General features: G+C 42.0%; 2 protein-coding genes and 1 pseudogene across 3 annotated transcripts in view; all 3 read right to left on the bottom strand.

Annotated features, from left to right (window-relative positions):
* FYB (FYN binding protein) overlaps positions 1–8,708 on the bottom strand; it is a 150,637-nt gene extending 141,929 nt beyond the window's left edge. Inside the window, exon 1 of the mRNA XM_006761739.2 lies at positions 8,640–8,708. Within this exon, the coding sequence (XP_006761802.1) occupies positions 8,640–8,642 (3 nt within the window). The 5' untranslated portion in view covers positions 8,643–8,708. The remainder of the gene's footprint in view (positions 1–8,639) is intronic.
* A 13,160-nt stretch (positions 8,709–21,868) lies between these two features.
* LOC102765966 lies at positions 21,869–22,677 on the bottom strand (annotated as a pseudogene).
* A 573-nt stretch (positions 22,678–23,250) lies between these two features.
* The window catches only part of C9 (complement component 9), a 32,518-nt gene continuing 27,959 nt past the window's right edge, over positions 23,251–27,809 (bottom strand). Inside the window, exons 10-12 of one of the 2 annotated variants that reach the window (XR_435569.2) lie at positions 24,005–24,233; positions 23,697–23,888; positions 23,251–23,600 (exon numbers count right to left, since the gene is read on the bottom strand). Coding sequence is in view for 1 of the 2 variants with exons in the window: in XM_006761738.2 (XP_006761801.1) it covers positions 23,578–23,600; positions 24,005–24,233 (252 nt within the window). In the remaining variant the exon portion in view is untranslated. The remainder of the gene's footprint in view (positions 23,601–23,696; positions 23,889–24,004; positions 24,234–27,809) is intronic. The other variant, XM_006761738.2, reaches the window with a different exon arrangement.

The raw sequence follows: 27,809 nt of genomic DNA, 5'->3' as shown, positions 1-27,809 counted from the left end.
GAGAAACTGAGGTATAGAGAGGGTAAGTTGTTCAAAGTCATATGGCTGGTAATGGGCAGCGCTGAGATTCAAACCCAGGAAGTCCAACTCCAGAGTCATTTTAAACTCTGTTCACTAAAAGTTCACCAGTTTGCACTTAGAATGCCAGAAACACCAGCTAAGAGCTGGCATAAGTGATTGTCAGAATGGGCCACGCAGTAAATGAATAACTAAATCGAACTTTGAGCGAAGGCTTGAACCATTTGGGGAACTTAAAAGAAAAAAGTACCTAAGCCCCACCCAGGCCAGCTGACCCAGAAACTCTGGGTGTGGCAGGTGATTCCAGCGTGCAGCCAGGCTGAGAACCATTGATCCAAACCTCGTTAGCTAAGTCTTAGCACAGGGGATCTCAAACTGTAACCACGCAGAATCAGAACCACTCAGAAGGCTTGTTCATAAACACGAGTGGCTGGGTCTCACTCCCAGGACAGCTTTTCAGTCTTGACTGGAGCCCAAGTATTTCTATTAAGTTCCCAAATGGTGTTCCTGCCGCTGGTTTAGGGAGTACACTTTGAGAACCACTGTCTTAATAGGTTGGGGAAAGGTGAAAGGGGGTGATGGAGACCTGGAAGAAACTGGACTAATGCTCTCAGTATCCCATCAACCCTGCTGCTCACACATGTCCTCTACTTTGTTGTTTTACCCAAGGCCACTGAGCAAGGATAAGGGGAGAAAAGAAAACAGAAAGATATGATGCTAAAGGGAAGTGAGGGAAAAGAGAGAAGAGGAATCCACTGGTCAGTAAATTAAAGTTTTCTAGCTCTCTCACTGATCTAACCATATGTCAAGAGTAGAAAATAAAAATATTTAAAGATGGCCATATTAAAAAAGAAGAGGAACCATTCTAGATCAGAAAGAAAATAGAAACGCTAGTAAGTGAGTGACACTGGAGGCCTGGAGGATGGGTGAGGTGGGATGTTGGTTCAGGATATGGAAGCATTTGTTTGTTCAGCTCCTATAGGGTCATCTGAAAACCTGAGCTAGGGTCGCTCTTCGAAACCAAGGGCAGGGACAGATACGCTTTCCCGTCCTTAGCACCATGAAAGGAGACCAAATGATTGGCAACTAAAAAGTTGCCTTAGGAGAGACAAACATTTCTCAACACAGGATGATTTTGATAAAACATGAGTGGGGGTGGGGAACACACCCTGTCTAATAAAGAGGGAATATGCAATTGACCATCACACCATCACAAAGATGGCGGTGCCCACAGCAGAGACGGGGTTTCTGTAACACAAGATGGCTGCACCCACAGCGGAGTTCCCATAATGAGCCTTAACGAGCATTCAGCAGGGACCTGAGGCTGCGTGGCACTGGGCTGGGGCAGGGAACCTGAGACCATGCCCCCCGCTTGGCTGGGCTTGATGGGGGACCTCAAGGTGTACCCCCTGCCCGGGTGCTGGGCCAGGGGACCTCAGGCCACACCCCTCACCAGCCGGGGCTTGATGGGGGATCTCAGACCACTCTACCCCTGCCCAGCAGGGCTTGATGGGAGACTTCAAGGCACGCCCCCCATCCTGGTCCAGGCTGGGGGACCTCAGGCCTTGCCGCCCGCCCTGGCACCAGGCCAAAGGACCCAGGCTGCACCCCTGCCCCGGCGCCAGGTCGGGGGACCTAAGGATGTGCCAGGGGCCCTGAGGCTGCACCCCCCACCCTGCGAGATTTGACGAGGGACCTGAGGCTATGCCCCCTCACCCGGCAGGGTTTGACGAGGGACCTGAGGTTGTGCCACCTGGTGGGCTTGTCAAGGGTGGGGCAGCTGGATCTGGGTCTTGCCCAATGGAGGGGGCGGGCTGCCTGGGTCTGGGTCTTGCACAATTTTGAGGCACCGCAGGTGAGTGGGGACTTGACTCTGGGTCCCACAGTGTGCCCCAGACTCTGACAGGAGGAATATTTTCATATACATTTTACTAATTTTCTTTCATCTCTGACACTTCTATTATAGAGAAAGGGCAAATAGCAATATTAAAATATTTTCTCTAATTAATCCCCCTTTAATGTGCATGAATTTCATACACCAGGCCACTAGTGGGTGGGAACCAGAGATGCTGCTAAACATCCTACAATGAATAAAAGGGATGAGGTTGAGAAACCCTGATTTAGAAACAGCCTCAGAGCAAGAACCTGGGCCAAGATACCAGTTGACTATGCAATGAATATGCTAAGTGCAACATCACTGTGGGCCTGGATCATGCAGTTGTCAATATAAACCTGGGTCTAGGCCAGCTGTGGGCAAACTATGGCCTGCGGGCTGGATCCGGCCCGTTTGAAATGAATAAAACTAAAAAAAAAGAGACCGTACCCTTTTATGTAATGATGTTTACTTTGAATTTATATTAGTTCACACAAACACTCCATCCATGCTTTTGTTCCGGCCCTCCGGTCCAGTTTAAGAACCTATTGTGGCCCTCGAGTCAAAAAGTTTGCCCAACCCTGGTCTAGGCTCTAGTCCTCAGGAAGAAGTAGTAGAGATCAGCACAACACTAGAGAAGGTGGAGAGAAGACAGGTAGGAAGGGAAAACCCACCAACCAACCAACCAACCAACAAAATCTTCTCAAAATGGGTCTGCAGCTCAAAATTCCAAAATATAAGAAGAAACTATTAGTAAGAAAAAACCCCCACAAAATAAACAATTATAAGATAGGTCTACCTAAATTAAATTAAGAGAACAATCTGAAAATGACTTCAGAACTTCAGGACTCAACAAGAAACAAATAAGTAAATAATATCTATACAAGAATATAAGAATATTTGAAACAAAAATGGGCATTTTATGGATATGGACATACAAAATGAAAATATAAAAATATGACCGTGAAGGCAAGATGCCGGGATTCTCTGCTGTTGGAGGGAGGAGCATGGAACTTGGAAAGGCAAAGAGAAGGCTTCAACATTGTCTTTTGTTATGTTTTGAAAAGATGGCAAGTGGCAATATTATGGCAAAATAGTAACATATGTGAGATTTGGGTGGTGAGAATGTGAGTATTTGCTGTTGTTTGTTTTATAATATACCATAATATTTTATTGTATTTTTATACTCTAATATTTTTAAAAGAGGACATGAAGAGAAATAAAGGGCAGATGGGATGCACCTCAAAGTATTAGGGAAGTGATATTAACGTCATCAAATCGAGAGCTGGAGCCCCACACCCATTCACTTCAAGAACAAGGGTGCCACACACTTAGTGTATGCTAAAATCTACTCTAAGACGTGCCTCTCATTTCCTTCTACATGCATCAATGTGTAGATGACAGAGAAAAAAAGTAACACATTGGGCTAGCTCTTGCTGCAAAAGGTAGATGGCTCCTTCCGCAGAAGAGAGGCAGAGAGATAAGAGTGAGTCAGGGAGTGGGGGTGGGGTGGGGCAGCATGTGGAAGTAAATGGATTTCTATTTGGGAATATTAACATATCATTCAAGATTATGATTGACCCCCTCCCAGCCCCACCCCCAATTTACAAGATACGGACAAGAATCACCACTCTACTTGAAAGAAGTGGGTTGGAACCACAGCTCCCAAAGGGATCCTTCTAGAATGGGATGTTAAATATGCTGATTTCCCTAAGACACCAGCATTCAACTTGGTTTCCATTACAGCCTTTCAAGTTCTGAGCCCCTACATTGATTCCCTAACTTGGCTGTGTGCTAATTGGAGGCCACAATTTTGAAGGAAGAGGGAGAACATTCGATATTGAAGTCCCAAGTCATGATCAAGGCTGTCTGCTGAGGACACATGTCACTTTACAGGAAGCCCTACTCTCAAAATGCAGATTGGGCATGCTGCTCTCTCCTTGGCTAGGAGCCTCCCGTGACTGCTGGGGTGCACAAAATAAGGTGGGACTCCTTGTCATGGCATTCGAGACAACTCAGGTAAGTGGCCACCGCCTGTTTCTTGAAAGCACCTCTTGCCACTCTCCTCTTCTCTTGCTCATCCTCCAGACATCCTGGTCCCCCTGCAGACCCAGTCTTTCCTCTCCCTCACTTCTTCCACAGCTGCCATTTCCTTTGTCAGACATGTTTTCCCCGCCACTTCCCTGTGCCCAGCTCCTTCTCACTCCCGTGCAACAATCCTCAGCCCTCGCTGGGCCCAGCTCCCATGTCAAGCTTTTGATTTAACTGGTTACATGGGGGCCTTGAGAATGGGGGTGACAGATAAGCTGCTGGAGTGATTCTAATGTGTAACCAGAGTTGAGAGCCACTGCTTTAGTCTAAACTGCACCTCACCAGAGACCAGACGTATTCCTACGAAGACATCTCCTCTATATGCTCTATTACAGTGATGGCGAACCTATGACACGTGAACTCATTTTTTTGGTTGATTTTTCTTTGTTAAATGGCATTTAAATATATAAAATAAATATCAAAAATATAAGTCATTGTTTTACTATGGTTGCAAATATCAAAACATTTCTATATGTGACACGGCACCAGAGTTAAGTTAGGGTTTTTCAAAATGCTGACACGCCGAGCTCAAAAAGTTCACCATCACTGCTCTATTAGCTCCTTAGTCATCTCCTCCAAGCTCACTACAAGCCTTTATTTATATGTTTGCTCTGACTAACTTCGGATCTATCCACTACCTCAGAACAGTGGCCTCCAAGTGCCTGACCAGTGGCAGCAGCATCATCTGGGAATCGATTAGCGATATGAATTCTCAGGCGCATCCCTGAGCCTCCAGGGGACCCAGGTGCCCACTGCAGGGAGTGTTCACCCAGGAAGCCAGCACCGCCCCCCATGTCCCCCGGGTGGTTCGCCCTGCATCCTCACCCAGCAGAGCCCCAGCATGGAGTGGGGCTCCATACCTTGGTGGAATGAATGAGTGAGTGAGTGATACACTTTTCTCTTGTCAGTAGCTCACCTGTGACCAAAAACTGAACAAAAGGAGCAAAACAATCAAACAGAAACCCCAAACACATTTTTTACTTCATTTCTTAAGACCTTCTAAGATGTACTTACAAAATTTTTTTCTCCTCACTAACCACAAACATACAAAAATTTGTGCATTATTTGATATCTGTTCCCCAGAAATTTTACAAATTGAAATGTACCTAAAAACACGTGTCTTAGGAACAGGTATGATTTGCTATTATTCCTATTTTAGGGCTATGGAGTGAGCTGATTTGTCTAAGGTTGCAGATTAAGTCAGTTTCCACAGGGGCAGAGGTTTGAGAGGCAGAATCCTATTGCCCATGGCCTTTCACGTCTGCAATGTGGAGTCATGTTATAAAGAACACGGGGGAACGCCAAGGCCAGCTCTGTACCTGCACTGAGCAGCTGGAGGGACGGGGTCAAGATTGCACAGGTGTGAGGAGAGGCGGGGCCTGGAACCTGGCTCTCCTTGACACTGTGTGGCTAACACCCATCAATCTTATAAATCAGTGGTTCTCAACCTCGGCCCTTTAAATACAGTTCCTCATGTTGTGACCCAACCATAAAATTATTTTTGTTGCTACTTCATAACTGTAATGTTGCTACTGTTATGAATTGTAAATATCTGATATGCAGGATGGTTTTAGGCGACCCCTGTGCAAGGGTCGTTCAACCGCCAAAGGGGTCACGACTCACAGGTTAAGAACCACTGTTATAAACCATGTGCTTGTCCTCACAAAATCCCACATACTTCGGGCTTCATGCCCACAGGTTTCCACAGTTCCTCTACCAATGGTTACAAGGTTTAGGCAATAAAAGGTGAATTTCCCGATGACCACCTGGGCAATGACATGGCCCCACTTTCTGGTATCTTTTTCCGTGCATTGAGCCTGGAGGAGGCCAGGTTAGTCATACCTGTGACACAGTAGATGCACTTGGGAGGGGGAGGTGGGAGGGGGCATTTGATTATTTAACTCCCCTTCTTGAACTGTGGGGTGGAGAACCACAAAGCCAGGAACCCTTCCAGCCTTTCATCCCAGTGGCTTCTGCGAGGTTTAGATAAAGTGAGCATTCTGGAATTTGGACAATTCATACTGACCATAGCAGCGGCTGCTCCGCCAGCTGATTCCCAACTCCAGCAGGAGGGCCACCTGCCTGGGGAAAGGCCCCTCGGACTCTAGAAGCCAGTACCGGGCTTTTCTAGAACCGCCCTGTTGTCTTCTCTGGACCTACTTTTTCTCAGATGCAGCAGAATGTACAAACGCTCAGACAGTAGACAGACAGCATTGGGCACAAACTCCAGTCCCAGTATGTGATAGTTGTGTGGCTGTGAGCAAGTGACTTACTCTTCCCATGACTCAGTGTGCTCAGCTGGACAATAGAAACAACAGCAGCGCCTGTCTCTAAGGTTTGTTATGGGATTTAATGAGATATTGTATGCCAGGGCTCACACATTTCATTGCTGTCATCATACTCCTCCTGTGCTCGCTGGGAGTCTCTGGGCCTCTTTAGGGAATTATTTATTTGGAGCTAAAAGGAAGGAAACTCATGTTCATCTAATGTCTGGCTGGTGCCTGCACTGGAATAGACGCTCTATAATTGTGATCTTATTTACTCTCCAAAACAACATGGGGGGATAGTTATCATCATCATCATCATCATCATCTCACCACTGTTGGATAAGGAGACAACCTTAGAACTTAAATGACTTGTGAAAAAACATACAACTAGCAAATCGAACATAAAAAGCCACGAATATAGCCCTTTGACTGTGCTATGATGCTTTCAAGGAGAAAAAGTAGGGTTTGTGTTCCTTCCTTTAATATGCTACCTGCCTCTCTACAGCTATGTTGGGGGAGAGAGGAATTAACAGGAATATACTTCCTCTTCGTTGACATGCTACACAGATCGGCAGATATATACCATAACTCCAGAAATTTATTTACTGCCCCACTATAGAGTAAGTAAGCTTAAATTAGAAATGATACCTAACTCATATATTATCCAAACCATTTCTAATAAAAATAGGTAAGGGAATGGTTTATACAGTATGATGGCACTTACAGAAAATTATATTTATAAAATATATTTTTAAGTGATAAAATTTTAGGATTGGTACTGACTTAACAATGATTGTTCCCTAGATGATAGACTATAGAAACTATGTATTGTTTCATTTCTGCATATCTATATATCTAAGAAATGGTCTTTAACAACAGGTGCTGCTTTTATAAGAAGATAATCTCATAAGAAAACATTGCTTACATATTACACCAAACACGCACTAATGCAGTTAAACGTCCTTCCCCCCCACCCCCTGCTATTATCCTCTCGTTTTCCCCATGAAAATCTAAATAACTCTTTGTGAACCACAATGTCCTCATTTCTTTTTTTTCTTAGGAATCTGTAACTTATATTTTAAAAATTACTCAGAAACATGTGTACAGTCCAGTGAGACATTGGTCCCATATTAAATTTTACATTTGATCACCTGTTGGAGAAATGCCCTGGTTTATGTTGGAGGAGGCTGTCAGTAACTAAGGTCAGGCTGCTTTCTAAGAATCCTGGACCTGGAGACCCAGTCTGGAAACACTAAAGGGATGTGCGAGTCCCACCTTGCTAGGTGACTGCCTTCCTCCCACAGGTGCGGCTGCAGGGGGGTCAGTACTACTGTTTTTGTCACCACTGCACATTCCTCCGGCATGACTGCAACTCTGACCCCATCGCTCCTCCTCTCCTCCAGGGCATGGCTACCCTCTCACCTCCACACTTTCCCCTTCTGGCTCAAGAGCTCGCAGACTACAAACACATTCCATGAACTCCTTTCCCCTCCCTCCCGATGCCTGCCGTGCGCTCCCTCCCGCACTGAGAGCTTGGGCCTCATTCCCCATCTTCTCACCGGAAGCTGGTAAAGGAAGTCCTCCTCTCCCTGTTGGAGGAGGGAAACCGGCCTCCCAGCTGGGGCTGGGGAGGGGCGTGTGTGGGCCTGAAGGCTGGCTCTCTTCTAGACTCTGGACGTAAGGACACCACATGTATAAGAACGCAGTCAAGTTCCACAGAGAAATAATAGGAAATTGTAGCAGGAGGTGAACGCTGTAGTTCAGCTACATTATAAGTTAAGCTAGTTGTTACGGTACAACTGGGAACCTGGTCACAATGTTAAGTGCACCCTAATGAATGACTTTCAATTAACAGGGGAACACAACCTGTCCCTAAGTTTTGGACTATTTGGGCTGTGTTTACTTCTCTTAATTAAAATAATAAAAAATACATTTAAAAACAAACAAACAAACAAACAAACAAACAAAAGAGCTCCTTTTGCAAAGTCCACTGTGTTGTCAAAATGGCCTCCCCATCAGCAGTATTACCCAGCGCGCATTACTGGAGTTCTCTTCTGGGTCCAAAGTGCTCTTAACAGAACTACGGACATTGCTCGTTCTGGAGCTCAGCTAGCTTACTAGGCCAAGACGAAAACACAACTGCTCTTTCTCTAAGGCATAGCTCTTCCTCTATTCTGACGGCTGGAGTCAGAAAAGGGAACTCCTGCAGCCCCACTCTCCAGCGACATAGCAAAGGCTCAGCCGCTTTCACAGCAAATGGAACAACTTGGGACAAGCAACACTTCCCAAGGCCTGGAGGACCCGGGGAAAGCACCCGCCCCTCTCTGCTCCATGGGGAGAGGTTAGGTGTTGCCAGGAGACCAAGGAGAGCCATAAAATGGGTTACTTACCATTTTTCTTGAAAAGAGTTGATGTGCCTGGCACCCAGTGACCCCAAAGATGCCGTAACTCGGGCAGTGAATGTGCAAGTTAGCTTTGCAGAATGTACTTCCTTTTTTAAACTGTGTGGTCTGTCCAGCTTTCACACATTGATACGTAAGGTTGATTTGCATATCAACCTTAGCCCTCAGAACATTTGTATAACTGGCCAGGTTAATCCAGTTATTACCCTTTAATAATATAAGAACAGCTATAGGTAAGGTTCTGAAGTCAGAAAATTGACTCAAAAATTTTATAAAAGTGCCTAGATATTAAATTCTGTGTACATTATTAACCTAATTTATATAAAGTCTGTATTTGTGGATCTATCTATCTATCTATCATCTATGAATGAAGGATCTACTCTAAAATGTTAACAGTGGTTGACTTGGGTGGAGGTATTATTATACAATTCTTATTTTGTACTTTGCTAATTTTTTAACTTTTCTGTTTTAAGAAGATAGTGCTTGTTGAAAACAACTATAAGCTTTAAAAGATCAAAAGAGTCACAATAATTTAAATCACAATTCCAAATGTATTCCCATCAACATTTAAATGGTGGAAATATTCATAAGTTTATCATAGAATACCATTCATTTCATTCAAAATATAAAGCGCATTTCAACCTAGGTTCATGTGTTAATTTTTCAATAATTTTTGCTAGCATCAAATGCCCCATTCCCTCACACAGGCAAACTACATATTCTTGCAATAAGGGCATGGTATTTGATCTCAAGTAGTTAGATTCCCCACCAATCAACTGTAGCACCTATGTAAACATATTCTGGCACACAGAATTATTTCTTTTATTTGAATATATTGCCTGATCCTCAAGTAATTCCAAAAGTAGAAGACAATTTTTGTTTCCTATTGGAAAGGAAAGCCAGCTGAGTCCTTAATTTGGGGTTGCAAATGCTTAGATCTTCTTGTAAGTACTACCACATTTACCTAGCAGAGGGGCACCACATTTCTTCATTGATGACAATCTAGTACTAATTATACCATGACGATACAAAACCCTTTATTAAAAAAGATATTCCTTATTTATTCCTTAAAATGAAAATGCTTTTCAAAATCAAGACGTGGTAAGAAATATGGGTGGAATCATTGCCAGGGCAAGGTGGGAAGGCAGGGCAGGCGCAAGTTTTGGGGAGGGGGGTAGAATGGAGCCTGATACTGCTCTAAAACTCGTAGGTATTTTAAAGAGGGGTGGGGCTTGAGGAGAAGTCAGAAGCTAGGTTGGTGGTCAGTAATCTCAAATTGCATAGTCTCTGGCACATAATAAATGTGTAGCGAATGAATGAAGGAGAAAAATCAAGGCCGCACAGGTGTGGGAACCAGGCATGCCAATGACGTAAAACATCACCAAAGGAAGACCTCTCAACCACGGCTTCTTTAGCGTAACCAGAAGTCTCTGGTTTCACTTTCTGCCAAAACCAGATTATCCCAATGCAGGGGCACCTTAGGGTCCAAAGCAGTGGGTCTCAACCAGGCTGTGCATTAAAATCACTTGAAAGTTTTTCTTTCTTTTTTTTTTTTTTTAAATCCTCACCTGAGGATATTTTTCCATTGATTTTTAGAGAGAGTGGAAGAGAGAGGGAAAGACAGAGAGGTACTGATGTGAGAGAAACACATCGATTGGTTGCCTCCTGTATGCAATGAGGTATGTGCCCTTGACCGGAATGGAACCTGAGACCCTTCAGTCCGCAGGCCGGCGCTCTATCCACTGAGCCAAACTGGCTAGGGCTCACCTGGAAGTTTTTCAAAAAGTCTAGTTCCCAGGCTTTACCCCAGACCACTCAAATAATCACTTCTAGTTTTGAGACTCTGGCATCAGTATTTTTTAAAGCTCCCCAGAGGGATCCCAGGTGCAGGCCTCAAAATGGGGGAGCACAGAGGTAACTCATGCTAGTGAGATGGCGGACAGGCCACCAGGCACGCCCTGCAGGTTAGAAATAATTCTACATTCTGACACTGTTTACTACTAAGTCTATCAATATATTTTCACCATGCACTACATGATAATTACTGTGACTTTCTCTCTGTCCCAGTAAGTGGGACAAAAGTTAGGTGCAAAACAGAAATATAGCAATTTCCACAAACAGTGTAGCTGATCGGACAAGTCTTGGGTTAAGAGGACTTGGAATTTCAATTCTTTCGCTTGAATTCCCTTTCAATTTCTGCTTACTTCTAGATGCAGATTAAGGTAATTTTTAGTTGTTATTGACATAAATGCACCAGTTTCTGAACAATGTGTATGTAAAAGAAATATTTTGGCTAAGAGAAAACCAGGTAAGGGCTGAAGCTCTTAACCTCAAACCAGGTAAGGGCTGGAGCATAATCACTTTCCTTAAAACAATTATTTCCATTGTGACCTATGTGAGTATATTTTCTGTGATATCAACCATGTACACACATCCCTGAGCAGAAAGATGAAACAGGAAATGCAGTAAAGATGACAGACACTGCAGCGATACCATCTAACGAAGATAAAGTTCTATTTTCCTGGTATGGGCCCTGCCATTGGAAGGAGAAGTAGCCAAATTTACAGGAAAATGGAGGAAGACAGCACAAATAAAAATTTAAGTTACACTACTGATCATTGTTAACAGGACTGTCAATGCTGTACCTAACAGGCTTTAAAAAGCGATGATTAAATTGTTAGAAATACTCTTACACAATTTCTGCTTTATCACCTGAATGGCTAACATTTAGGGAAGAAACACTAGATTATCTACTTTAAGGATCCAACACGAGCATGCCTGGAAAAACCCCTGAGATAGAATATGGGGATGTTGCATCTCACCTCTTCCAGGAAGTCTTCCATGATTCTTGCTCATTCATCTCCTGGTTTTTCCGAACTCCTGCAGGCTACACCATGAAATGAAGCTCTTTGATATGTTTGCCTTTTATGGTTCTCCCACTGAATTGGCTGCATTAAGTTTGGCTCCCTAACTAGATTTGAAACTCCTCCAATTTTTGTACTTCCTTCTGTCACCCAAAGATCCTAGAGCAGCTTTTGTTTTTCAAACCTTTCCATTTTGGCGCATGGGTTCCTCTCAGAATCTGATAAAAGCGGTAGACTCCTTGCACACGAATTCTGCATGTGCACAGCCTCCCGCAAAGCCCATCATTTCTGGGAAGCTGGCGGAGAACTCCTGGTCAAACACTGGGAGATGATCACTACATTGTTGCTTTTTGATGATGAAAGCACAGGAATGTTAAGTGACCCCTCAAGTTTCCAGACTGAGTCTGTGAGTAAAAAACTCCATTATTTTTTATGCTTGACTCTTTTCATCAACATGCTTTTGAATTCTGCCAGCAAAGAAAACTCAAACTCACAAAATAGATTCATAGAAATTCAAGGAAATTCTAGTCTCCCTGCTTGGATAGATATGGAACAGCCAGATGGCAAGTGGCAGGGAGGAAGCAGGATATGGCCGGGCCTGCTTAAAAAGGTTATGCAGGAGGAAATGGGCAGTACGTGGATTTGGCTTATTTTTCTTTCATTTTTTGTTTTAAAAACAAAATGGATTTTTTTCACGCTTGTCCTTTCTAATTTTGATGAAAGGAGGCCTTAACCCTTTCAGAGCATCAGTGCTCTAGAAAAAAATAACTTATTAATCAACTTCAGTACAAAATGAACTCATCTTCCAATAGAAAGAGAGTTCCTACTATATTCCCTAGATGGGGAAATTTTATTTAAACTCAAGAAGGGCAGGAAACAGCTGTCATTACAATTTAAACCCAACCCCAGGCAAATGTTTACTAAACTCTAAAAGAACTGCTGAAGTAAGAAAATGGAAAAATAGCCTAAACTTTACTTAAGAAGTCTTTTATCAAAACAACCTGCAGAGCAAAGAGAAAAAAGAACAAAGCTCACAGAAGAATTCTGCTATATGTTAATGCACTTTTTACTTTCTTCTGCTATTTTGGCTCTGATTGGTATCTTACCCTCTTCTTGGGTTTGGGGGAACTGAGAATATCCAGTGTCGTCTGTTAGTTTTATATTTTCCTCTCATGACTCTTCACCTCTTCATTCCTTTATAGTCTTCTCCAAGGCTAAATCCAAGTTGTTAATTCTCCTATCTCACTGGGCTTTCAAGATTTAACTGACATTATCAAAATATGCACCCTCATTGGATTGGTCATTGTGCTGAACAATTTGTTAAGGGTAATTTGCATTTTAATGAATGAAAGAAAGAAAAGGTCCTATATGGAAAAATGGATCTATTTTTCTTTCCTTTTTTCTTCCTTCCTTCCTCCCTTCCTTCCTTCCTTCCTTCCTCCCTTCCTTCCTTCCTTCCTTCTCAACAGGAAAGTTAGACCAGAAAGTTTGGGAAATAGCAGATGAGCCTTGGGTTTTACAGACTCAGGAAAGATGACAGGAGAAGGTAGATCACTCCATCATTCCCTCAGTTCTTTCCCTTTCCCATTGTCAATTAATTGCAGGTTTAAATGTACTCATTTTCCTCATCTGTTGTCTGCTTAATTTTAAAATAGGAGGTTTTTTTTTTCAGTCCAGGATAAATATTGGTGGGGTCTTACTTCTCTTTTGCACTTTTAGAATATAATTTCAAGTTTGTTTAAAATAGTAAATTTGAAAACATTTCCAGATTTTAATCTTTTTCCTTAGTTTTTATTTTATTTTTTCACACCTTAGAATTACCCTATTGTCTCCACTTGAAAAGTTATTCAAACTTAGTCTTTTTTATACTCTATTGCTCAAATTTGAATTAGTCAGGCAGGAAGCTGACCTAAATAGATAATTATTTATGTCCTAATACAAATTAGCCATACCTGAGTGAAACCTAATGGCAGTTTTTCTTTTGGTCAGTAGAATAGGAATATTTCTATTTTCAATTCTATAGGACTTTTTGGAACTCCATACTATTATTAATGCTACAAGGAGGACTTAGGAATATTTACAATGCAGTTATGAAAACACATTTATTATAACACAATTTGTGAAGTGATTCACTGTCATCCTGACCCTCTTTTCTCTTATTGCTTCCAGGCTGATCGACTTTAGTAGGCTAGCACATGGTGAAAAAAATCACTGACCAACAAATGATACTGATCAACAAACTGGATATCTCCATGCAGAAGAATAAAGTTGAAGACTTACCTTATACCATATGCAAAAGCCAACTCTATGTGGATTAAAAACTAAACACAAGAGCTAATAAAACTATAAGATTCTTAAGAAAACATAGGGGGAAAGCTTTATGACATTAACTTCAGATCCAATTATTTTTTTAGTATAAAATAAAAAAACATAAGCAAAAAAAGAAAAAGTAGGCAAATTATTTTTTTTCAACATTAAAAACTTTTTATGTATCAAAGGACGCTATCAGAGTGAAAAGGCACCCTCTAGAATGGGAGTAAATATTTGCAAATCATCTATCTGATATGGGATTGACATCTAGAATTCTATATGAGAATTCTTACAACTGAAAAACAAAACAATGTGATTAAAAATTAGGCAAACAACTTGATAGACATTTTACCATGACCAAGTGGCTTTTAATCTAGGGATGCAAGGCTGGTATAATATTTGCTTATCAATTAATGTGATACATCACAGAAACAAAATGAAAGATAAAAATCACATGATCATATCAATAGATGCAGAAAAAGCATTCAACAAAATCCAGCACCCTTTTAAAATAAAAACTCTCAGCAAAGTGGGAATAGAGGGATCATATTGCAACATAATAATGGCCATATATGACAAATCTACAGCCAACATCATACTCAATGGGAAAAAACTAAAAGCATTTTCCTTAAGAACAGGAACAGGACAAAGATGTTTGCTTTCACCACTCTTATTCAACATAGTACTGGAAGTCCTAGCCATGACAATCAGACAAGAAGAAGAGATAAAGGGCATCAAAATTGGAAAGGAGGAAGTAAAACTGTCATTATTCACAGATGACATGATATGTACATAGAAAATCCTAAAGATTCTACCAGGAAACTACTAGATTTAATAAATGAATTTGGCAATGTAGCAGGATACAAAAGCAACATCCAGAAATAGATGGCATTTTTATATACCAATAATGAACTCTCAGAAAGAGAAAATAAAAAAACCAATCCCACTTACCATTGCAACAAGAACAACAACAAAAAATTACCTAGGAATAAACTTAACCAAGGAGGTAAAAGACCTGTACTTGGAAAATGATAGGACAGTGAAAAAAGAGATAGAAGAAAATACAAACAAATGGAAGAGTACACCATGCTCATAGACTGGAAGAGTTAACATAATTAAGATGTCCATATTACCCAAAGCAATGTATAGATTCAATGCAATCCCCATTGAAATTCCAATGGCACGCTTCACAGAACTAGGACAAATACTCCAAACATTTAATGGAACCGTAAAAGACCCTGAATAGCTGCAGTAATCCTGAGAAAGAAGAACAAAGTTGGAGGGATCATAATAACGAATATCAAACCATACTACAAAGCCATTATAATCAAAGCAGCCTGGTACTGGCACAAGAACAGGCATAGAGACCAGTAGAACAGAGACCCCAGAAATTGACCCACACCATTATGATCAATTAACATTTGACAAAGGAGGCAAAATCATACAATGGAGTAAAGACAGTCTCTTCAACAAAAGAGACTGGACAGATACATGCAAAAAGATGAAAGTAGACCACCAACTTACACCATACACAAGAACATAAACTCAAAATGGATAAAAGACTTAAATATAAGCCATGAAACCGTAAAAATCCTAGAAGAAAACACAGGCAGTAAAATGTCCGACATCTCACGTGGCAGAATTTTTTCTGATACATCTGGGGCAAGAGCAACAAAGGGAAAACAAACAAATGGGATTACATAAAAATAAAAAGCTTCTGCACAGAAAAAAAACAACAAAAAACACACACACCACCATCAAATGAGAAGGGAGCCCACTGTATGGGAGAACATATTTGCCAATGATTCATCTGCTAAGGAGTTAATTTCCAAAATATATAAAGTACTCATACAATTCAGCAAAAGGAAGACAAACAATTCAATTTAAAAATGGGCGGACAGTGCCCTGGGCGGTCCTGGATCTTTTTCTCGCTTCAACAGTGTTTAGATGGAACAGACTCAGGGTCGCCCCTCCTTCCAGCCTCTGACCACCCTCCAGCACCTTACCCAGTCACCACCTTCATAACCCTCTCAGCCATCCTCAGTCTGAGACCAGCCAACACCGTGTTTTGTTGTTATTGTTTTTCACCTTAACTCCTCATTGCCGACAACCATGAGCTCCCAGACCCATCAGAATTATCCCACCGAGGTGGAGGCTGCTATGGACCGCCTGGCCAGCCTGCCTCGGCGGGCCCCACACCCACCTCTCTCTGGGCTTCTATTTCCCCTGGGATGGTGTGGCTCTGGAGGGTGGGGGCCACTTCTTTGCCCTGGAGAAGGAGCCCGAGGGCGCTGAGCTGCTCTTAAAGATGCAAAACCAGCGAGGTGGCTGCATTCTCTTCCGGGACTTGCAGGAGCCTTCCCAAGGTCAGTGGGCAAAACTCAGGGCGCCAGGGAAGCCGCCATAGCCTTGCAGAAAAGGAGCTTTGGGAGCTGCGGGCCCTGGTTCTATCTGTGCAGACCCTCAGCTCTGTGGCTTCCTGGAGGACCGCTTCCGGGGTGAGGAGGTGAAACTCATAAAAAATATGGGCGACACCTGACTCACCTCCACAGCCTGGCCAGCCCCGAGGCTGGGCTGGGTCAGTATCTGTTGGAAACGCTCACGCTCAAGCATGACTAGGAGCCTTTGGAGCCCAGAGGCCTCTGAGGGCCCCTCTGCATCCCCTGGTGTCTGGCTTTTGCCTGAACCACTCCCTGAAACCACCAGCCACTCTTTTAACCACCCGGAGCCCTCTCCCATGCATTAGACCAGCGGTTCTCAACCTTCCTAATGCCGCGACCCTTTAATACAGTTCCTCATGTTGTGGTGACCCCCAACCATAAAATTATTTTCATTGCTACTTCATAACTGTAATTTTGCTCCTGTTACGAATCATAATGTAAATATCTGATATGCAGGATGTATTTTCATGGTTACAAATTGAACATAATTAAAGCAGGGGGCGCGACCCACAGGTTGAGAACCACTGCATTAGACCAAATGGAAACAATAAGCTTTTTGCAGCAAAAAAAAAAAAAAAATGGGGGCGGGGGCAGAGGCCCTGAATAGACGCTTATACAAAGCAGACATACAGAAGGCCAAGAGACATATATGAAAAATGCTCAAAGTAACTGATCATCAGAGAGATGCAAATTAAAATGATAACGAGATATCACACCACATCTGTCAGAATGGCTACCATCAACAAATGACAAGTGGATGTGGAGAAAAGGGAACTCTAGTTCACTGCTGGTGGGAATGCAGATTGGTGTAGCCAAAATGGAAATCAGTAGTTTTCTCAAAAATAATTTTAAAATAAACCTGCCATTTGACCCCACTCTGGGAATATATCCTAAAAACCCCAAAACACCCATCAGAAAGAATATATGCACCCCTATGTTCATGGCAGTGTAATTTACAATAGCTAAGATTTGGAAACAGCCCATGTGCCTATTAGTAGATGAGTGGATAAAAAAGTTGTGGCACATTTATACAAGGGAATACTATGCATCTTTGAAAGAGAGAGATCTCCTACCCTTTGGGAAGCATGGAGACTATTATGCTAAGTGAAATAAGCCAATCTGAGAAAGACAAATATCACATGATCTCACTTACTTGTGGAATCTAATGAACAAAACGAATTGGCCAACAAAATAAGACCCGAAGCATGGAGGCATGGAACAGACTGACATATATCAATGTGGGGGTCAGGGGAAGAGGAGAGATAAACCAAAGAATTTGTACACTTATAAGCATAGCCCATGGACAGGGACTATAGAGTGGTGAAGACCTGGGGCGGGGAGGGGCTGGGCGGAGAGGAGTAAAAGGGCCCCCTCCCATGGGAATGGGAGACATTTGTAAAGCTGTCAACAATTAAGAAAAAAAGTAATGAAATTCTGATATGTGCTTGAAGACATTACACTCAGTGCAATTAGAGGTCAAATGTTTCATGATTTCACTTATATGAGGTATGCCAAATAGTCAAATTCATAGAGACAGAAAGTAGAATAGTGGTTACCAGGGCTGGGGAAGTAAGGAATGGCAAATGATTCTTTGTTATCGAGTTTTAGGTTGGGATAATAAAAATTCTGGAGATGAATGGTGGCGATGGTTGCACAAGAATGAGGAAGTACTTAATGCCACTGAACTCTACACTTAAAAATGGTTAAAATGGTAAATTTTATATTATGTATATTTTGTTATTATTTTTTTAAATATACTTTTATTGACTTCAGAGGGGAAGGAAGAGGGAGAGAGAGAGATAGAAACATCAATGATGAGAGAGAATCATTGGTTGGCTGCCTCCAGCACACCCCACACTGGGGATCAAGCCTTCAACCAAGGCATATGGCCTGCCAGGAATCGAACCGTGACTTTCTGGTTCATAGGTCAACACTCAACCACTGAGACACAGTGGCCAGCCATATTATGTATATTTTTAAAAGATCACTAAACCCACTGATTATTATAGAGAGTACTGAACCACTGTGTCATATGCCATTCTCTTCAATTTTCAGATTTAATCTCCTTGGCCGTCTCATATCACAAATGTTAGTCGCATTTGAGAGGATTTTTACCAATAGCCTTGCATGACAACAAAAGTAACAGTTACCATTCATTGCTTGTCTGTTAGATGACAAGGTGATTCTGTGCATTATCTTTTTAAAAAAATATATTTTTATTGATTTCAGAGAGGAAGGAGAGAGAAAGAGAGATAGAAACATCAATGATGAGAATCATTGATCGGCTGTTTCCTTCATGCCCCCTACTGGGGATTGGGCCCACAACCTGGGCTTGTGCCTTTGACCAGAATTGAACCTGGGACCCTTCAGTCCTCAGGCCGACACTCTATCCACTGAGCCAAACCAGCTAGGGTTGTGTGCATTATCTTAATGACACACATAATTCTAGGGCTTGGTGGTTTAATAACTTGTCTATTGTTAAATAGTTTATCATTCTCTTCTCTTAAACCATTTCACAGCTGTCAGCATGGTGGTGAGTAATAAACATGAGGTAGGAGTTGAAGGGTGGAGGAGCAGAAAGATGGATATTTTTCATGAGAAATATTTGTGTGTGTGTGTGTGTGTGTGAGAGAGAGAGAGAGAGAGAGAGAGAGAAAGAGAGAGAGAGAGAGAGAGAGAGATGTTTCATCTAAAATTTGATGTAGTTTTCATAAATAACTATTGGGAAACTAACTCAGGAGCTGCTGTTATGGGCTGTTGTATACAGTATAATGTCCCACTGCACACACAAACAAAGGGTGTTGAGAGAGACAGTAGTGAAAAGCCAGTGTGAGGATGGAGACCCATACCTCAAACAATTATCAGCTTTCTTCTTATCATGTGATCAGTAGAATAAATACACAATCTAGCCCTGACTGGTTTGGCTCAGTGGATAGAGCGTCGGCCTGCAGACTGAGGGGTCCTGGGTTCAATTCCAGTCAAGGGCATGCACCTTGGTTGCTGGCACATCCCCAGTTGGGGGTGTGTGGGAGGCAGCTGATCGATGTTTCTCTCTCATCGATATTTCCGACTCTCTGTCTTTCTCCCTTCCTCTCTGTAAGAAATCAATAAAATATATTTAAAACACATACACACACACACACACACACACACACACACACAATCTAAGTGTTAAGTACAAAAGGGAAACATGTAGCACTACCTTACAGGTCCTTTTCCCATTAGCTCAAGGGAACATGATGCCCAACTTCTCCAGGTTCTTTTGCTGATAGATGGGGTTCAGTGTAATGTTCTGAATATATGGCCAGAACTTCAGAGGGCCCCTCCTCACGTGTCCCCTGCCTTGAATTTGTGATGTGCCCTGGCGGAGAGCACGTGAGGCCTGGACTTTCCTTCTCAGGAGTCTGCTACTCACAACCATAGTCCGGGATGAGCCATGTAAGGCTCAGCAGCCAGAAGGTCATCTGCCCCAATTTCTGGTGACTCTTCCTCAGTTTAGGGCCAGAGACTCTTTCAACTGCTTCCTGTTGGGCAGTTTTTGATGTCTCAATGGTGCACCCTGCTGGGAATGATCACCAGGGATGCCAGCTCTGAGGGAGGTTGAAGGATCTTGCTGCCAATAGTGAATCTACACCGTTTGTCCTCTTTTCAGTAGAAGGAACTCACATAAATCATTAAGCAGATCCTTGGGAGTCCAGTTGAGGCTCAGCTCTTTTGTTGTTTGACAACTGACAAAGGTTGAAGGGATTCTCAGTAGTTACTTGACAACAACCCTTGATCCAGACACTCCACATCAAAAACTCTCTCCACAGTGACCTGTCTAAGACCAGGTTTGGTGTTTGTATTCACTCAGCACCCTCATTCTTCCTGATTGAGGGTTCTGAGGGCACGGAATTCTCTTGAGCTTCCAGGACTATTTTATACCCTAAAGGGCAGAGTACCGTTATTTTTAGAGTATCATTTCTATACCAGACTTAATGTACTAAAATACACCCCATAGGAGATCCAAGATGAAGGTATGTAGATGAAAGCTACGCTCACCTCTTCCAGGATTGACTTGAATTACAAATAAATGATAGATTAATCACCCTGAATAATCAACTGAAGACTAGCTGAAGAGAAGTCACATTAAGATTAATAGATTAATAGAAGAAGTCACATCAAGACTGGTAGGGTCCAGTCAGTGTGGCTCAGTTGTTGAGCATCAACCTATGAAGCAGGAGGCCAGGGTTCGATTCCTGGTCCGAGCTCATGCCCAGGTTGCGGGCCCAATCCCCAGTTAGGGACATGCAGGAGGAAGCTGAGTAATAATTCTCTTTCATCACTGATGTTTCTATCTCACTCTCTCCCTCCCCCTTCCTCTCTGAAATCAATAGAATATATTTAAAACACACACACACACACACACAGAACAAAAAAAAACCACAACAAACTGGTAGGAAGGGTGGAGTTTCGAAAAAGGTTGGTCTCGCTCCTAAAGGTGGCAGCAGAGGTTCTGGATGGATACCTCAGCTTCAGGGGGTTTCCCCTGAGAAGTGTGGGGTCTAAATCCCAAGCTGGCTCCCCAGCCCTGAGCACCAGAGCTGGGAAGAGGCACCCACATAACCTCTGGGTGTGAACAGCAGTGGGATTTCTGTTTGCCAGGGAGAGGCAGGAGTCCACTGGAGACACAAGCACCCTCTTAAAGGGCCAACATACAAAATTTCAATCGCATCCACTCACCCTGGGCTCTGGAAGAGGCAGGGCGAAGTGGACTAGAGCCACATGAGGAGAGTCTGGGGTTTGTGGCTCTGGAAAGGTAGCTGAAGGAACAGGATCCCTGTGCTGTCATTCTACCACAGGGCAGATGCCCTCTTTCTTGGTGCGGCCTCAGCCTGGGGGACAGCAATAGCTCCACCCTCTGTCCTCCCTCTGGCCCCGCCCTGGGGAGCTTATGCCTGACTGAGGAGGATAGCCAGGGCCTCTTTCCGTGACGGAGCCTAACCGGCAGCCACACAAATAATGCACAGATAATGTGCTGTAGAACTGTGCACCTGAAACCTGCATAATTTTGTTAAGCGGTGTCACCCCAATAAATTCAATACAAAATAAAATAATGAATTAAAAAAATAAAATGCATTCTATATCTTTGTTGTTAAAAAACTTGAATATTTTTAAAATTTTGCTTTTTATTTGCCAATAAGTAGTTTATTTACTGTGACTTCTCAGCAATCATGTGTATTCTTGAAAATTTCCATAAAGTGAGAAAAACTAACTTAATTTTTTTTTTTTTTTGCCACCCAAAGAATTCTTTAACATTTGAATATCTGGTTAGTACAGACCAAGGTTATGCCTTGATTTTCCATTTGTGGGAAAGTCATACTTTAAGTCAAAAATTTCTGTTCTGGCCCTGGCTGGTTTGGCCCAGTGGATAGAGCGTCGCCCTGCGGACTGAGGGGTCCCCGGTTCGATTCTGGTCAGGGGCATGTACCTTGGTGGTAGGCACATCCGCAGTGGGGGGTGTGCAGGAGGCAGCTGATTGATGTTTCTCTCTCATCCGATGTTTCTGACTCTCTATCCCGCTCCCTTCCTCTCTGTAAAAAATCAATAAAATATATTTAAAAAAAAGAAAAAGAAAAAAAATTTCTGTTCTGTAAACCATCATATATCATCAGAGACTGTAGAATTTATATTATGATATCTTCTCAAAAGGAAGAGAAAAAAAACAGTTCTTCATAGGAGTTTTTTCTTTATCTTAAATGTCAATGATCACAAAAACTTCTGGCTTCTCTTCAGTATAGACCTGCATGGCTGAATAGGTTATTGCCTTGACTTCAGTTCCCTGAGGATGCTTGGTCAATGAGAATTCTCTCCACCCAATTGACCATAACTTGAAATTTACTTGATCAAGACTAAGTACTTTCACTTCCTGGGGTATGAAGAATTCATCAGCACTGAACTTATAAAGCCACTCATCCAAAAAGTGAAACAGAAGAGACGGTAGATCTCCTCCCTGTGTTTCTACTTCTATCGCTTGGAGGGGCTCCACCGTGTCAGTATCTGTCATGTAGCCAAACATGGCCATCGCACTTTGCTCAAAAGCTTCCTCCAGAGTATGTCCCCAGGCAAGGAACTGGACATCCGCTTATGGTCCAAGTACTCGTACTTCCCACTGACTGGAGGATACTTGGCCTTGGTCGTCTTCTGCTTCTCATTCAAATTGTAGCCCTGAATATCTTCCTCTTCCTGCACCAGGACTGCAGCCTCGGACATTCTACTTCCGCCCTTCCCTAACTTAAATGTATTTATAAATGCATGAAATGTTGATTAGTAAGAAATAATTAATGGAGTTGATATGATACATGTTATTGATGTTTAATTAAATATTTATTAACTTTGATTTTTTTCTATTTGTACTTTTAGCCTTCTTTCTTTCCTCCCCCCGCCCTTCCCCTCCCTCCTTCCCTCCCTTTCTGTCTCTCTCTCTCTCTCTCTCTCTTTCTCTCTCTCTCTCTCTCTCTCGTTTTCAGATATTTTCAAAGATCTCAGGCCTTAACTACCATGCTAGCTAATGGATAAAATAGTACAGTCAGCTCCCTTAATCAGTTTTTTATGCCTAGCCTTACTTTATACAACTCATAAAGGTAGCTATTAAGTTGGAACATATGAATTGCTGTTTTCATTTTCTCTAACTCTCTCTTTTTTATGGTAAAATATGATCCAATAGAGGCAACTTCACACAACTGAATCTAGTAATTTTTTGTTACAGATACAATAGGCTTTTTCCTGTGGATATGTAGAGTTAAACTGGAGAGCTAAGACTGGCCTGTGCTAGGTACTCAGTAAGGATTTGCTGAATTAATGAATGCACGAATATATCAATAAATAACCAAAAAAGACCAATAGGAATGAAACTGCATGGTACAGACTTGTGGTAGTGGAAGGGGCAGAATATATTAGTCATACGAAGCACTTTGGCAATTACTTTAGTCTTTCTAGCCAACATTCTCTTTTTAATTTAATTTTTATTTGTTAGGAAGAGATAGGTATTGGATGTTGGAGAAAGCAGTCCTGGCCTATTTTACTGCTGACTCTCCTCATTAGGGGGAAAAGAAAAAAGAAAAAAAAAAAGAGAAACATCCTAGGAGTTTAAGGAGGAAAAGAAGCTTCATGGACCCAAGAGAGACGACTAGGGAGGTTGGTAGAATTTTCATGAAGCATGTTGCTTTTCATTTCGCATCAAGGACTAACTCCATGGGCAGCATCATACATGGACAGTTCTAGTGTTCCTGGTGCTTTCCCTTCCATGTGATCCCAAGGAAGCTGACAACTTTATTTCCTTTCCATTTTCAATTCTAGAGAAAACAAAGGAATATCAAATCTTGATTATTAGGACTTCAACTTTGGGTCCACTCACCCATCTATGTAGTCATCCCCTCAACCCATTATACCATGATGTGCCAGATTCTGTGTAGGTGCTGGGAACAGAATGAAGTTGAAGATACAAGACACATTTCATCCTAGAGGGGATGTTCAGTTTCTGTAGGAAGAGTCAGTGTGCCTAGTGATGGAAGAGATAAGTAGGTAGAAAATAGAGGTCCTTCATACCAATAGCATGGAATTTGGGAGAATACAAATGCTTTCTGGAATACAAAGTGTCAGGTTGACACTTAAGATAGGTGAGAGACAGAATTTTCAAGTTAAATAACCCTCAAATACATATTCGTATTCCTAATGATATCAAATAGCTTGTACTCACCTGGAGGAGTTATTTTTTTATTAATTTCACAGGCAATTCCCTCGGCTGTGATTGGGCAAGAACACACACATTTTCCATCCAGCAGAAGCACAGTGCCCCCATTCTGGCATGGGCGGCATTTTTTTATGCTGTATTCATTGACATAATCATTAATGGCTCTTTCCAGATTTTCTTTCTTTATGTGTGCATCTTTCATTTTCAGTGGAATCAGGTTATGTATAGGAGATAGCTGCAAGGAAGCAGAACATTTAATTTTAGGTATTTTTCTACTGATGGAGCTTGTAGCATTCTTCACTGAAGTTAATTAATTAATTAACAAAAAAGGATTTTTTAAGGATTATTATTGCCAGATATGATGTTAGCCTTTAGTGACCAAAATGCGACATGATTTCTCTGGTCATGGAGATGACATTGTGAAAGTAAGGGGACTGATATTAAAATAATCACCAGGTAAATTTACATGAAAACTTTGATATGTGCTATAACGGATGGGCATCAATATACACTGTTCTAGGACAAGAAGATATTCATAGGAAAATTTTTTTAAAAAGTGACTTTCTAACTTATACCACACACAAAGAACAACTCTGGATTTGTTATAGGGAAATGTTAAAGCAAAACAATAAAGCTTCTGGAAGGTAATATATGGGAAACCATCTTTAAGACCTTGAGGTAGAGAACAACTTTAATTAGGACACAAAAGCACTACCTGTAATGAAAAGAAATATGCATTTAACTACATCAAAATAAAAGAAAATCATAATTCCTGATACGATGCACTAAGGACACAATATCACTTTAAAAAAATTATTTTTATTGTTGAAAGTATTAGAGATGATCTCCTTCTTTTACCCCCAGTGACTCCCTCCATCCTGCACTCCCCCAGGCCTGCACCACACTATCGTCTGTGTCCATGGGCTATGCATATATGCATATAAATTCCTCGGTTAATCCCCCGCACCAATGCCCCATAATATCACTTTTGTGGTATTCTTGCCCAAAATGCACAATCCCAATCCACTCTAAGCCTGAATTGAGAGACATTTGACACAAGTGACTAATACTCATCACAAGTGTCAAGGTCGTGAAAGACAAGAAAAATCTGAGGAATTGTCACAGATTGGAAGAGACGAAGGGGACATAACCAGTAAATGCAACATGGGAACCTGATTGGAACCTTGACCAGAGAAAAGGATATTAGGGGAAAACTAGTGAAATTTGAATAAGGCCTATGATGTAGTCAATGCGACTTTTCTGATTTTGATAAAGGTACCATGGTTATGTAAATTGTTAATATCAGGGGCTTCTGGGTCTAGGGTCTATGTGAAGTCTGTGCTACCTTTGCCATTTTACTGTCTGTATTATTTGTGCACGTTTATAGTAAGTCTAAAACCCAAAATAAAAAGTCAAAAACGGGAAATTGATTATTGAAAATACCATTAAAGAGTGAAAGTCCTCAAGTGAGAGAAAACATTTATAACACCTTTAAGTGAATAGTCTCATATCCAGAACATACCAAGAGCTTCTACAAAGTCAGCATGACTGTCCGCCAGCACACCATTCACTATTAGTGTGTAGGATATGGATTTCAACTATGTCATATTTATTTGGAAGAAAGAAACCACTTCCCAGCATGGCTACATTGGCACAAACAGCCTAAGCATGTGGTGGAGTTATTTTGATTCTTAAGAAATGAAATTCACCTTGTTTTACCCTTCAAAGGAAAGTCGAGGCCAGATAATCTAAGATACAGGAAGAGAGGGTCATGGAGAAAATACAATTTGGATGAAATGCATACACAGTGTTCAAAGAGATAAAGATGAAGGACATGTAATGATAGCAGTTTCAGAGGAACCTCAAACCCTGGAGTCAAAAATCCCACAAGAAGACAAAAAACAATTGAAATGTACTTTTTGAAGTTTTCCTGAAGAGCCACACCTTTTTCTGATGAACTTTGGCCTTCTGTTAAGTAAGGAAACAGTTATAATTTTTCTCCTATCCTAGCTAACTCTATCTTTCTGTCATTTGTAGATAAATGTATTTTCAGTGGATGTAATCTATCATAAAATTTACTAAAATGCAAAAAAAAAATATGACAATATAGTTTAATATTAAGTACTTAGGTTATTGTAACATTAAGTATTATAATATTACCAGAGGCCAGGTGCACTAAATTTGTGCACTAGGGGGTGGGGAAGGTCCCTCAGCCCAGCTTCCCCCTCTCACAGTCCAGGAGCCCTCAGGGGATGTCCTACTGCCGGCCTAAGCTGCAGTCTGGCCTCCCCCTGTGGGAGGCTACTGGGCTGGTCAGGGGAAGGTGCTGCCCTCATCAACCCGCTGCTTCTGCCACTGCTGGCCGCCACAGCCACCAAGCTGTTTTCATTAACATGAACCCCAGTCCCTTCACCATGAAAAAATGACAACGTTTTTTAGGCATTTTCAAGATGTCTCTTTCATAGGATATGACATTTCTTTCTTTATATCCTCACCTGAGGATATTTTTCCATTGATTTTTAGAGAGCATGCAAGAGGGAAAGACAGAGAGAAACATCGATGTGAGAAGGACACTTTGATTGGTTGCCTCCTGCATGAGCCCTGACCTGGGCCCCAGGTAGGGAGCAGCATGCAATCTAGGTACATGCCCTTGGTCAGAATCAAACCCAGACCCTGGGGTCTGCAGGCCGAGGCTCTATCCACTGAGCCAAACTGACTAGGGCAGGATATGACATTTCTTTGCCTCTCAAGCAGCAGGCCTTCGTTTTTTCCTCCAAGAGTGGAAAAACCCTAGATCACCTTCTTGGATTCTTATTAGCCAAGTTACCAAGAACACTGTGAGTGGCGTACCGGGAGCTTAGCCAATGAGCGTTCAGAAAAGGTGTTTCCTCTGCAGCTCACGTGCAGAGGCGGGACTGCTAGTGCACCACGGCTGGAGCAGGTCCCCCTGTCTGTGTTTGCTCTAGGGCTGCCTGAGCCGGCTCAGTGCGGCAGCTTGGGCAGGACCCCCTGTCTCTGTCTTCGTCTTCACTCCGGGCCTCATCTGCGCATGCAGCCTCCTCCTGATAGGTCGTGGTTGTTATGGCATCCTGGCTAATTTGCATATTACCTCTTTATATAGAGAGATATTAATATTATAATATTAAGTATTTAGGTTTCTTATAGGCTTCCAAACTAATTAAACGATATGCACTAAATATAGTTTGTTGATAGAATAAGTGTTATCTTTGTCCTTATACAAGAGAGTTAGGAATGATTTTTACTATGTCGTTAAGACTGTAAGGACTAGAACACAGAGTACTGGCACTACGGCTCTTTAAAATACTGATGCCCATTGACAACCGGTGCATCACTGCTAAGTCGCACAGTATAACAAAAATCATAGGCTAAGTGGTTCATGATTACCCAAGTTCTTCCAGAAACAGCTTAATATAGCTTGACATAAGAGTGGTTGAGGGAAAATGAAAAAAAGGGGAACTGAGAACAGAAAAGGCAAGATGAAGGGAAAAGCAACACAAAAGCACAAAATTCAGGAGAACCTACCCATTTGCATGATTTGGTTATATTTCCCAGCACATTGAGTAAGACAACTGAATTTAATGATCATGTGCATTCAGGAAAAGTTACCTAATTCCCAAGAGAAACAAAATGATCCTTGAAACAGAGATTACAGAGTAATATCTCCAGAGTTCTCATAAAGGGGACCTTATGAACTTCCCTTTCACCAAGGCCCTGAATAAATGGGAAGTGGTGGTGTGATGCCACCCACAGGCAAGGACAACCAGGGGCAGATGGAAGGGCACTAATGATT

Source organism: Myotis davidii, unplaced genomic scaffold (genome assembly GCF_000327345.1).
Source record: "Myotis davidii unplaced genomic scaffold, ASM32734v1 scaffold496, whole genome shotgun sequence".
Taxonomy (NCBI): Eukaryota; Metazoa; Chordata; class Mammalia; order Chiroptera; family Vespertilionidae; genus Myotis; species Myotis davidii.
The sequence above is the reverse complement of the archived record's forward strand: the minus strand, read 5'-3'. Positions and strand labels throughout refer to the sequence as shown.